Raw genomic sequence first — 13,220 nt, 5'->3', positions numbered from 1 at the left:
GAGGGGAAAAAATGTGTCCTTTGGCACCTCTGCTGCTGTTTCTTTGCTGATCAATAGGCAGAACGTGCTCTCCTCAATACAGGTACAAGTCCCAATTAATCCCATGTGTCTCAATGGCCTCAGAGATCCAAAAATCTCTTAGATTTGCACCACTTTTAAATCTATCTCCATCAACCTCAGTGCTTCCAATTCATTGCAAAGCCAGGTTAGAATAGGCTCCCAGAAGAAACTCTACAAGACATGTTTGGTTTTCTCACGTTTCCCTGTGGCTAAACTCATCTTTCATGCTTCATTCAGTTTTATTCAAACACACACCACTGATCCAGAATAAACGCATTTTAATTGCACACTAGAGCTAAATAGAAATATCAAGACCCTCTGATGGAGCCAGGTTTAGTCACTGTAGTCAGTGAGAGTTTAGCAATTTATTTCAAGGAGAGCAGGATCCATTGCACAATATTAGTTTAAGGACCTGATTAAGAGGTGTTGAATACCCTTCAGATTGCCTGGGAGAAAGGGATGTCTGTTAGGATTTCTTAGGATCAGGCAAGGTATGCTAATGGATCGATTACCTTGCAGAAGGAGGAAGCGTGCAGAAATGGAAACGCGGCAATATTACAAAAATATTTTTTTGCAAAGGGAATTGGAAGGACCCCGCTTTCCAAAATGATGTGCTTCACCTCCCAAACCTTCATACCTATGAAGGAGACCACAGTCAAGTAAACCATACACATTTGAGGGGAAAGAAAGCACAAAACCCACCCGGCAGGGGACAGACTACACAGCATGGAAGAGATGACCGCCACGGTAGAATTGCTGCCTCTGCATGGAGCTAAATTAACCCATAAATATGAAGTTTTAGCTTTCAGTGCTTTGCTTTTCAGTACAGAAGAAAGAGCTACCTGATGGGATGTGACTGATAGGCTGGTCTAACTTAACAGCAAGAGGAAAGGAGTATAAAGTCTTTTCTCTCCCTTAGGTTGCATTATTTTTGGAGTCTTTTTTTGAAATATGTATGTACATAATATTCCCAAACATTTTAGCCCCAACTAGCATCTCAAACAAACAAACAAACAAACAAAAACCATGTAAAAATGCATTTAATTTACTTCATGCAATTTTTTTTTGGTCTCTCCTTAGCACTTCATGAACGCACAAATTAAAATGCCACAAGACTATGTATGCAACAGGGCTTTCAATGTTGCGTGTGTCTATTTTCCAGTAATTAGTATCCCAGGGAGAAATCTTGTTGCCCCTGTAGTTATTTAATGTAATAAAGCACTGCAATGAAGTAAGCTTCAGGAATTTCTCAACTTGTTTTAGCATTAGGTAATTCTGATCTCTCTAATGATGTCTACTGACCCCTAGCCTGTAGCTGCATTTCAAAGCAGATTTTTTAGCAGGTCTCTCTTTAATTGCACAGCATACCTAAGAGGAAATCATGAAACAAACAACAACTCAAACCGGAGGTGTAGCAACCGTTAACTTCCCCACGATTTCCCATTAAAAAGAAAGGGACGACAGTGGGAGGTAGAAGAGATACAGACATTAAGAAAAAAAAAAGATTCTCTTAATTTAATCACACCAAAAAATAGATTAATGCTATGTAGGCCAGCACAAGAGAGGCTGATTTTTCCTACTCAAAATACTTTTTTTTTTCCTACTAAAAACATGAGATTCTGTTCTCTTCTGGTTTTCCTGGTTTATAGAAGACTACTGAATTATACCAGGTAAGCAATACCAGAAGCCGGTTCTTTGGACAAAAGACCTGGGAACTTCAAAAGTGAATGCTTCAAAATCCATGTGATCTTTTAACACCAATTTCCCAGTTTTTGGAAGCACCGAGGCTGTGTGGCTCACAGGGACTTTAGTAGCAGGTCCAACATCTCCAGAAGTATTTAGATGTCTAAAAATATATAGATTTAGGTGTCTTCTACTAGGCACATATAGATGACTATTTTGGTTTTTCACTACTGAGACCGATTCTGAAGTGGTGTAGCTACCTAAGCCCCGCTGAAATCAGTGACCCAATGTATAGAGATTTTTTACAAGGGGAGTTTTCATAGTTAAAATGTCTGTGGCTCACATGCGTGTGTGTGTAAGTTTCTTAATATGAGATTTTTTTTTACTGGGTTTCTAGGGAACTTGAAGCTATTACAGATTCACACACTCCTTTGCTTAACTCCTGGGAAAAACACTTACAGCCTACTCCATGCTAATTCACTGCTCAATGAATAAGTAAAATCTGTACTGTATAATAAAACCATTGATCATTATGCCTTAAAAAGATTGACTCCTAAATATTTAGGAAGCAGTGTGTATGCAATGGAAATGTTTATTGGCATTGGGAAATTAAACTGTCACCCGTGAAATAGTAAACTCATTAACACAGAGTTTCTTTTTAAGTGTTAGGAATTAACTTTATTACTGCAACAGTAATGGCAAGCCTCAGTCTTAAATTGCTTGCCACTTACAATTGGTGAACATTATTAAAACATATTCACCATCATTCGTTCAGCCCCAAGGAAAAAAATAAATAAAGCTCTTTCCTCTTGCACTGGGGTTTACTTAAAAGCAAATTTCCCTTTCCCCCCAGAAAGGGGTGGGAGGGCGGAAACAATGCACCTGCTAATGTTTTTATGAGGTTTATTAAATTGATGTTTTCTCTGGTTATTGAAACTCTTCTATTGCTTCGGCTATGTAAACATGTGGAAATATGTCCTTCCAAAACGCTGAATCAATAAGGCAAGACTGACCTCTAGCGTCCACAACTATGTCGAGATCCAGGCAACATTGAATTCCTCTGATTTACTATAACCAAAAATTTTCATTCGGGGGAGATTTCTTTTCTCCCTCTCTCTCTCTTAGGTAGCCACCATGATTACAGCACGAAACTCCATTTCCAAACCTAACCAAGCCCTTCCCGAGCTGCAGAAATTCACTGACTTATTCCACATTTCCCAGATCTTTCCTAGCTCTTGCTCAAATGACCTCCAACACCAGCCAGAACTTCTCCCAGTTACAATCCAGGCGATGCCTTGTGCACGGGCCGCAAAGACTCAGCTAGCCTGGATTTGTCTGAATCCTTGCCACTGTGCCTTGCTAGGTTGACACCCTGGAGAAGCACACCCCCCGCGTTTTCCCCCCCTACTCATTACCAGGGAGATCAGGTCCTATATTCCCAATGGGACCTGCACCAAGGGGTTAGAATAATACCAGCACACGGCATGTGGACGGCCTTTCATTGCGACATTGCAAAGCATGTGTTTCACAGTCTGCAGTGACAGTCGCAGACAGCAGTGCCTTAAGGGTAATGAGGGGGGAATAAAAGAAGGGGGAATGGAAGAGGAAAAAAAACCCAACAACTTTCAGGGGATGATGCTCTGATGGATGATGATGATGATGACTATTCTTATTATGATTATTATTAAGATTAAAGTGATGGCGATTATTATGATTATTATTGATTCTCCAGGGCTGGAAAATGGCAAGAGGGCTGGGCAAGTCCTCCAGTTCTCCCCTCACCCCTGATTGGGAAGGAAAAGCGGGAGCAAGTTTGGCCATGTCTGGCCTGGCAAGGGGTAGCTCAGGGGCCCCAGCCGGAGTTGCCCCAGGGGAGACTCCAGGCAGGTGGGCACACAAAACCCCCTGCCCATGCAACCCGGCTCCGAAGCACCACTGCCATGGGGATGCCCGTGCCATGCCAGTCGAGGCAGCCTTGCAGCTGCACCAGCTGGACAGAGCCGAGCTGCCCCCCGCAGCCCAGCCAGCTCCAGCCTGCTGCAAGTTTGCGTGGGCACCAAGTGCTCCATGTGTGCAGCCAGCGACAGGGCTAACTTTCCTAGAGGTCACAGCATCCCTCCAGCCCGTGGGATGCAGCATCCCCCTAGCCCGTGGGATGCAGCATCCCTCCAGCCCGTGGGATGCAGCATCCCCCTAGCCCGTGGGATGCAGCATCCCTCCAGCCCGTGGGATGCAGCATCCCCCTAACCCGTGGGATGCAGCATCCCCCTAGCCCATGGGATGCAGCATCCCCCTAGCCCGTGGGATGCAGCATCCCTCCAGCCCGTGGGATGCAGCATCCCCCTAACCCGTGGGATGCAGCATCCCTCCAGCCCGTGGGATGCAGCATCCCCTTAGCCCGTAGGAAGCAGCATCCCTCCAGCTTGTGCATCCCTCCTGCTCCTGGGATGCAGCATCCCCCTAGCCCGTGCATCCCTCCAGCCCCTGGGAAGCAGCATCCCCCTAACCCGTGGGAAGCAGCATCCCCCCAGCCCGTGGGAAGCAGCATCCCTCCATCCCTGGGATGCAGCATCCTCCCCCTGCCCCGGTGCGGGCTGCTTACAGTTGCTGGCTGTCGATCCCAGGTGCCAGGAGCCGACCAGGAGCAAAGTCAAAGCGCTGAAGAGTTTGGGGGCAGCATCCATCTTCCTCCCAGCCCCGGCAGGCAGCAGCAGGCTCCCCCAGCCCCGGGTTCAGGGCTCTCCTCCCTTCCCTTCCCTGCGCTCATTTACTCCATCCAGCATCCAGACGCTCCGGATAAAAGCTGGGGACACAGACACTCCTCCCCGGATCTTCTTAAAGGAGCCAGGGCCGGGCTCTGCCTGCCTCCCCCCTGCGATCCGGCTTCCCCAGCAGCCAGCCGGGTGCTGGGCAGCTCCTTATAGGCGCCAGCTCCCCACCTCCGCCCGGCCCCCCTTGGAAGTCACACCTCCAGCCTGCCAGGGTGGATCCTGCTTGCAATCTGCTGATGGGCATCAGAGGCACAGTGGAAACCAGCCGCCTGGAGCAGGTCCTCGCTCCCTCTCTCTTCCCCAGGCATTGCTAGGGCTGGACCAGCTTGCAAACCACCCTCACTGCAACAAAAAAACAAAACAAAACCCCAAAAACCCAACACCAAGGGAGGTGGGACTGGAAACAGATCTAGTGCATCCTCTCCCCTGCAGACAGAGAGAGAGGTGGGTATCCCTAACCCCAGGCTTGCATTGCAATGCCAAGCTGGCTGGGCTTGCACTGCAATGCCAAGCAAGGCTGTTGCGGGGGCTGGCTGGGAGCCCTGCTCCTTGCCCTCCCTCAGGCAGCTTTGCATGCTCAGCTTTGCATGGAAAAGATCCGAGGAGGAGGCTTGGGCTGCATTTCCCTGTGTCAGTGGGCAGACAGGCACAAAAAGCGGGTGGGAGCTGGGTGCTGGGGAGCTGGAGGGTGGCGGGGGGGATGCAGTGAACTGGGTGGGTGGGAGCTGCTCCGGTCCTGGTCTGGAAGCAGGTGGAAACAAGCCCCAAAGCAAACCGGAGGGCAGAGGCAGCAATCTCAGATATCAGCTCCCTTCTTGGAAGTGCAGCTGCTTGCCCAAGGGATTGATGGAGGGGAGCATCTGGCTTGGCGAGAAGCAGAAAGCACGGTGCATGGGGGGGTGGGAGGGCAAGCAGCCTTAAAAGGAGGCACAAACCGACACTGCCGAGAGCCCTGCTTGCACTGATGTCCAGTGGAGAAGCTCACCTGAAGGAGCCCTGACAGCCCCGTGGACTCGCAGCTGCACGAGTGACCCACTTGAATCCTCCAGGAGCATCTCTGGAGCACTGGGGTCTTCATTGCTATCCTGAACAGCTCCTCAACGAGGGGGTTTAGACCAGTTGCCACAGCACGGAGGATTTGCAAAGGGAGAACTGCCTTTCTGAATTGGTGGCACACTGCAAAACCCTATCAAAGCAAGGAGGTGGAAGGAAAGGCACCTTGCTTAGGGCCAAGACCCCAAATCCAATTAAAGCACCACCAGAACGTGCCGCTGCCCAGGGACAGTCAGCTCCACAGAATGGAAATCAAACTGCCTCTCCATTTTTATTTCTAACCTAGGTCTGGTATATGTGAAGGCTGAAATGGCTAAAAGTGGTTTTTGCGGGGGAAGATGATGCCTGTTGTTTGCAGTGAGTGCAATCCCTTTCATCTCCTCCTTGGTCAGTCATTTAAGGCCAGATTTCAACAAAAGCCTTGATGCCTGAAGCTTGGGTACAGATGCAACTGAGGCACCTAAGTCCAAAATGTTCCCCCATTCAACTGGTGCTTAAGGCTGGAGGTGACTAACTCCACAACTACATCACTTGTCACTCGAATGCCCCGACCCCCAGACACCTGGGGCACATCTACACGTGCACTTTAATGTGCAGTAGCCTATTTTAATGCACATTAAATCGTCCCTGAAAAAGTGCGCTATTTAGTTAATGCACATTAATATAGGCTAATGCACATGAAGCATCACTTAAAAACTGCACTCTTTAGTCGACGTGCATAAAAAGTGCTAGTGCACATTTTGTTAGGACGTCACAATGGAGGTACTAGATTTAATGCACATTAAATAAAGCACATTAATGCACGTGTAGATGTGCCCCTGGCGTCTCCCCTGTACACAAACTCAGAAGTGCCCTAGTCTTAGTGGGGCTGAGCACCTATACCTCTGCCCTACTGGGCCTTCCCTTGCCTAGACCATGAAGTGCCTCAGTCTGGGAGGTACTGGAGTAAGCCTAGTGCTGGCAGGACTGGGCCCAGCACATCATCCAGTTCTAGCCAGCGCTATTTTTTCAAGCACAGCCAGAGGGAGAGGGCAGGGGGATGGAAATGCACGGCCCAGGAAGTGCCTCGAATTCTCTCCATTCCCCGAGGGAGCCCATACCTCCTCTTCCATGCCCCAGGAAGCTCATTTTCCACCAGTATATCAGTTGTTCTGGGGAGGGCAGCCTTCAAATCCCCTAGTAAAGCTTGTCCTGTATTTTGCCTTAAGCAGACATTCAACAAAATGCAAAAAGCAACCTGAATTGAACATCCTTTCCCTTTGCACCTCACAGGGAGACATAGCGCAAGGCTGCAAGTTGCGATTGCTTTGGCCCCGTGACTCAAATTCTTTTCTACACATTGCGGAGCTTGAGCAGGAAGGGTGGAAGGTGCCCCTACCCAAAATACCTTTTGATCCAGGGGTTAGGATGCTCTCCTGTGGGTCTGAGTCCCCTCAGACTGGGCAGAGCATTAGGTGTGGGTCTCCCATTTCCTGGGAAGGTGCTCTAACCCAGATGGCCATGATATAACCGGGGGTACCATAGCCACCCCTTCTAGCAGCTACACCTGGAGAGAAAGCTTAGTGCTTTCCAAAGACCTACACTTGGAAGAGGGTTTGGAGCAAGAGATGCCTGAAAGGGGGAGTTTAAGAAACCCCCAGGGCCCAGCATTTACTTCTGGCTCACCACACTTCTCCCTGCTTAGCAGGCTGGGTTTGTGAACCCATTTCATTGACTTCCAATTCTCCCCATGGGCAGGGAGAGGTTCTGGGCTGCACTCCAGGGAGAGGGGAGACAAGCACCCCAAATTTATGCATTGCAGAGTCTAGATCTGTCCCCTAAACCTAGATGCTGCCAAAACTTTCTTATGGGCTGAACTTTACTTAGGTGAATAACCCCATTTGCTTCTAGCAGCCAGGATCCCCACGGTGAGCAAAGTTAAGCCAACAGGAAAATATATGTAGCATTAAAACCTGAGACAGTTTCCCCTGTTGTTTCAGTCTTTGAAAAAATATATTAGAAAAAATGTGATTATAACCCCAAAGATGTGAGCAAGGGGACAAAGCACACAATCGACCCAAATGGCTCTTTTCTTTCAGAGGAAGGATTTCAAAATTCATAATTTCCCTTTAAATTATCTGGCAATGTGGTACAAGTTTTAACTGACTCACTGAACTAATTAGTGCGTTGTTTATAGGAAAGCAGCTGTGGAACTGAACTGTGCAGTTTAATTAAGAACTATTGGTAAATTTGGACCCAATTCTGTGATGGCTTGCAGGTGGGTTTCAGTCATCACGAAGGCCAGTTTGATTGCAGGATCAGGACCGATTGGGACCTCTGCTTTTACATCAGTTTTCAAATACTACTTACAGCTTGCTGTTTTCTTATCAGCGTACCTGCTCCCTAAGCAACTTTGGATCTTGAGCCACAGACGCATGCCCAAAGACGCGTGAATGTTTGGGTAGAGGAATACTCAATTATGAAGTTATGACTGCAGTTGAGGCCCAAGCAGCTGTTCCTTGCAGACAAATATGTAAATAATGACATATTTTGAGTGCCTTTTTGCCAACAAGATTTATTAGCAGCAAAATTATTAATCACCATTAAAGCTATTTAGAATGAGATGGGCCCTATCTGGAAATACAGCACTAATGCAACCCTGGATTTGGTGAAAATTCACATGTGGATTGAGTATTGACATAGATCAAAACAAGATTGATATGCAAGGGATACCACTAAACAGACTGCAAATCCAAAATGAATTACAGTACAGTGAAGAGTGTAGCACAGACTTATTTTTAATGGCCCCATATACTCTGAGCCATACTCTGTCCTCCACAAGTGAACAAAAAGCTGGTGGTGTGGTTAAGTCACTGAGCTAAGACATCGCTTTTCAGTTCTTGGCTCTGCCACATGTTGTGACCTTCTCACAGTCTCCCCACTGGGTTAACGATACCTTCCTATCTCATAGGGACGATCGGGGAATGCATTCATTAACATCTGTAAAGTCACAGATGCCGTGAAGATACTGCAGTCATGGGGGCTGCAAAGTTCCTTTACTTATGAGGGAGAGAGATGTAAATCATGGTGAAACGTAGCATGAAATTCCACCTATGCTATGTGAAGCTGTGTTATATTTTTCTCTATCTAGGTTGTCATGTCATTCTCTTCACCGTGACATCTGAATGCACAGGGTATGTAGCTTCTACAACCAGACCCATCATGGCATGGAGGCTTGTCTTAGAAAGAGAGGAGTCAAATCTCAGAGCAGTTGATATCATTTGTAAGAAGCAAGTAAAACACACCCAAGAATTTAGCATCATAGATTAATTTCTTCCCCAACACTACCCTTGCTCATTAAAGCCAGCCCCTACGTGGAGGCTTGCTCATGGCAAATGGGATCCCTATGAGAGCAGAAGGTTTCATGAATATCAAACTGCAAATCTAGAGCGAGCATGAAACCTGGAACGAGGGAGAAAGGGTACATAATGGAAAGGGCAATGGTGAGAGTGGATATTAAGTGCCAATACCATCAGGTTAACAAGCGTCTCTCTTATTTTAAATGCATATTCAATGCGCTTATCTCATTGGTGACTTGTTTTCTTGTGTCATCTGGTGCATTATCGCCGTGTCAAGTTATTCCACAAGAAATATCAATTTAGCCTGGGAGCAATGTCATGTCAACAGTGGTTTAGATGAATGCAGTTGTAGAGTGAATAGTTTTTGGAAGCCATGGGTACAAGCCCAACATTACCCCTTCACTGCAAGACTATGGAGAGAGCCCAACAAGCCAATATCAAGTTCCATAGGTTTTGGTTAGGGCAAGTCACTAGAGATTTAGCTCTACGTAACTCCTTTGGATCCTACAACCCCCTTCTCACCACCCACCCCACTACTGATAATCAATGGTTCAGATTGGCAAACATGGTGCTTTCTTTTCAAAAACCCAAGACAGAAATTATTGAAGTCATTCTCCCCTTCTGGAATATTTTTTGAGGGGTAAGATGAGCATGTCCCCTACAAGATTAAAATAATTCATTTATTAAGAAAAAATTGCAGATCTGCATGGGAGGAAATGCCTCTTCACCAGGCACAGACGACCCTGATCCCAGGGGGAGGTGGGGAAATGAGCATATCCATCAGTCTTCATGGGAGACACTCGTCATCCTTGGCCAGGCCCACATGCAGCTGGCAGATGCATTGCTTAACTCTTTATCCCAGGGATAGGCAACCTTTTCTGTTTGTGGGCTGGAGTGACTGGCCCCAGGTCAGACGTAGACACATGCAAGGACCTGGCTGCTGCCACTACTCGTCTCCATGCAACACGGGCTGTAGGTTGCCAACCCCTGCTTTAACCCTCTGTGCCAATGGCCATGAGGCTAATTCAATGGTCATTAATGTTTATGGTTGAGTATAATTGAAATATCTAGGACCTGACATTCATTATATTAGAGAGTAGAGGGATCTCTGGGAGATGCAGGGCGTATATCCTCAACTAAACCCTCTATCTTCTGGCATTGTTGCTTCTCAAAACTTTGTTTTGTCTCCCTCAGAAATATCATGTGCCATTCACTGCTAAATGTGGCTCTCTGGTGGCATAGGGCAATAACCCTGGTAGTGATGTAAAATAGTTTAGACCTGAACCTACTACGGCCCTGCTCTATTCCCCTTGAAGTCCCTACATATACCACAAAATGCTGTGGGCTAATGGAATTACACTCGGGATAAACTTTTCCAAAGACAAGGCAGGCCATATACTCAGCCACTTGTATTCAGTATTCACAAGTTATTGGACACATGAGACAATGATACTTCACTTTCTAGCCTGGACACATATCTTCCTTCAGGTCATAGCTTGACTGGGTGAAATAGATAATCCCAAACCATCTCCAAATAGGAGTCAGTAAGACTAAGGTTAACATGCAACCATGGGAGATACTGTAATGATGCAAACACCATGTACAAATGTGGAGGAAGCTTTCAGACTACAGACCACCTAGGTAGCCTGCTCATGTATTGGGGAACCATGCATCATTGAATACCTAACTAAAGTTATGGATAGGCCTCATCAGCCATAAATAAGACAGTCATGGAAGACAATCATCCTTGAGGGCAAGGGATTAAAGAGGAAGGAGAAGAAGAAAGAGAAGAAGGAGAAGGAAAAGAGGAAGGAGAAAATTACAGATCAAGCAATCATATATGCCTGTTTTAGATTCAGGTACAAACATGATGGCAGGACACGAGAAGACCTGGCTCCCCATTGACCAGAGTGCAGCTCCAGTTGGAGATGCAAAATTTCAATTTTGAAATTGGGATGGAATGATGTAGTTGGGGATGGCCCTGCCTTGAGCAGGGGGTTGGACTACATTGTGACCTCCTGAGGTCCCTTCCCACCCTCATTTTCTATGAGCTTCAGTTTAGCCATGCAGAAAGAAGCAGGCTCTGAGCACTCATTTATTCTACCCTACCCCAACAGCTAATTTTCAGAGCCTCGGCATCAAGCCCCACATGCTCTGATATAAGTGGCAAGTCAGTTTGCTGCTGGTAGGAATGACTCCTCTCAGGAGCAAAAAGAGGAGGTGTGACTCAGAGGGGTATTGGAGTCACAGCACCTCCTGGACATACTTATGGGGTGATGCAGGCTTTGCCCCACCTCCTTGTGCAGGGCTGGGCTGGAAGGGACAGTCAAACCTTAAATAAAGAACAAAAGTTTTTTCTAGTCCAACTGGAATTAGGCAAGAGAGACTGACTGTCATTGTAGGAGGTGTTTACTTTATACTTGCTGACCTTAAAGAGATTGTTTCCCCTGAGAATAAGATTAATTTACATGATAATGAAATGGCCCCGTGTGGTCATTGCCCTGCCTCTTGGGAATAAAGGGATTTCAGTCCTGTGACATGCAACTCATTACATCCATCCACAGTTGAGTTAGATCCACTCCAGTCACCTCTGACAAGAACCGGCTTGAAGTGTATCGGGGCTGCAGCTCTCTGCCACGGTTTGGTCTGAAGATTACACTCAGGTTAATGAATTTCTTGTACTTGTTAAAGCTCAACTGACAGGAGAAAAATGTTAACACTCTGTGGCTCGGCACTCGGTAGGCAGTTGTGGTGCTCCCCCACATTCAATTTTCTTGTTTTGACTTCAAACAAGCATCCCCCCCTCCATGAGGATTTCAAAACAACCACCACCAACATAATCCCGTCTCATTTTTTTTTTTTTTATCTTGGCACCGTGGTTTGCTTTTTAAATGTAATTACCCGAGTTTGAAAGCTCTTCCCCACCACAATAGGAGAGAAGATTAAAAAAAACAAAAACCAAAAAACAGAAAAGAACTACCATGAATTCTTATACTAGAGATTTAAACTGGAGCAAACAAATCCGTCTAGGTTTTCTTAAAAAGGGAAATAAAATCCCATCCTAGCTCTTTGTTAATTTGTGAAGTCAGTGTCGAGGCACAGATACAGAGTCCTTCCGACATTACGGGCGCTTGTACACAGTGCGTATTGTTCAGATACACGTTAGGAAATGGCATTGCTAGGAGGAGAGAGAGAAACTGGAAAGAGAAGAAAGACTCCCAAGGTCCTGCATGTCCTCCCCTGCAGTCCTCTGACCTTCCCCAATGTAGAGATGCATCATGAAGAACCACAAGGAAAGAAAAATGTATATAAAGGTTGCAGGCGGTGGAAATGAAGTGGGGATGGGAGAAAGGCTTGGGTGATTTCAGCAGCCCTCAGTGCAGTGGAGGGTAATTAGAGCTTCCTCCCTTCTTAAGATTTGATTGAGAGAGGTGTAGTTAGCTATGTTAGACACTGCCCTGACTTCAGACTAATTGATTCAGAGAAGCATGAGCATTCATAGGCAATAGTCTATATCAAAGTAGGCTGTTGCCTACACAAGGTTTTGTCCATCTGAACCAGTTAGTCTCTAAGGTGCCACCCACCCTGCCTAGATTTATTAAGATGCCAACAGGGAGCAGACAGAAGGGAGCCAGGCCTGATTCCAATCCCATTCACATTGTTTTAAGTGCTAATTCCTTTAAAGTCATCCCCTGACCTTAATTGTTTTTAAATCGGGTCAGAAATAATGACTTTATTCTACTCATCCAAGGTACCTCTGTGGAAAAGGAGTGCATGCTAGCAGCATGAGCGGTCTCCTCGTTTCCTAAGCAAGAAGATGCATTGAATGTCAATGTTTTTATTTATTTTTTATAGTGGCAAATGTACTATAAGAGAAAGATCCACCCTGTGTTGTTAGGGAGATTACAATTATGGTATCATTTGGTTCTGGCATTCCTAGGGCACCGCAGCCCTGCTGAGGCCACCGTTGTGCTTGCTGCTATACAAACACTGCTGACTTGACAGTCCCTGGATTGAGCTCCTTGTCACCTCAAATGATAAGAGAAAAGGAGCAATGTTATCTCTGCATTACAGATGGAGAACCGAGACACAGAGGGAGTCCCTGAGAACAAGTCCAGTTTCACCTTTATGTGCCTAAGGAACGTTTACAGAGCCGTGTAAGTGCATTTTTGGCGTTCAGGCCCGTTTTGTACTCTATCTGCCCCTCTGTAGCTCTGTCTGCCCTGCTCTTCCCTGCTGGGCACACACAGAAGGCTGCAGCCTGGCTACATAATGCTAGTCACAGATAACATGTGACTAAGGATGGTTTGGATGA

The 13,220-nt window shown here is 46.5% G+C and overlaps 1 protein-coding gene across 1 annotated transcript in view; it reads right to left on the bottom strand.

Annotated features, from left to right (window-relative positions):
* Positions 1-4,637, bottom strand: part of CNTNAP5 (contactin associated protein family member 5) — a 462,074-nt gene extending 457,437 nt beyond the window's left edge. Inside the window, exon 1 of the mRNA XM_019480590.2 lies at positions 4,346-4,637. Coding sequence (XP_019336135.2) covers positions 4,346-4,427 — 82 coding nt within the window. The 5' untranslated portion in view covers positions 4,428-4,637. The remainder of the gene's footprint in view (positions 1-4,345) is intronic.
* Positions 4,638-13,220: the final 8,583 nt, after the last annotated feature.

Source organism: Alligator mississippiensis, chromosome 4, assembly GCF_030867095.1.
Source record: "Alligator mississippiensis isolate rAllMis1 chromosome 4, rAllMis1, whole genome shotgun sequence".
In the NCBI taxonomy this organism is placed as follows: domain Eukaryota; kingdom Metazoa; phylum Chordata; order Crocodylia; family Alligatoridae; genus Alligator; species Alligator mississippiensis.
Note: the sequence above shows the minus strand (reverse complement) of the source record. Positions and strands in the feature narration are given on the sequence as shown.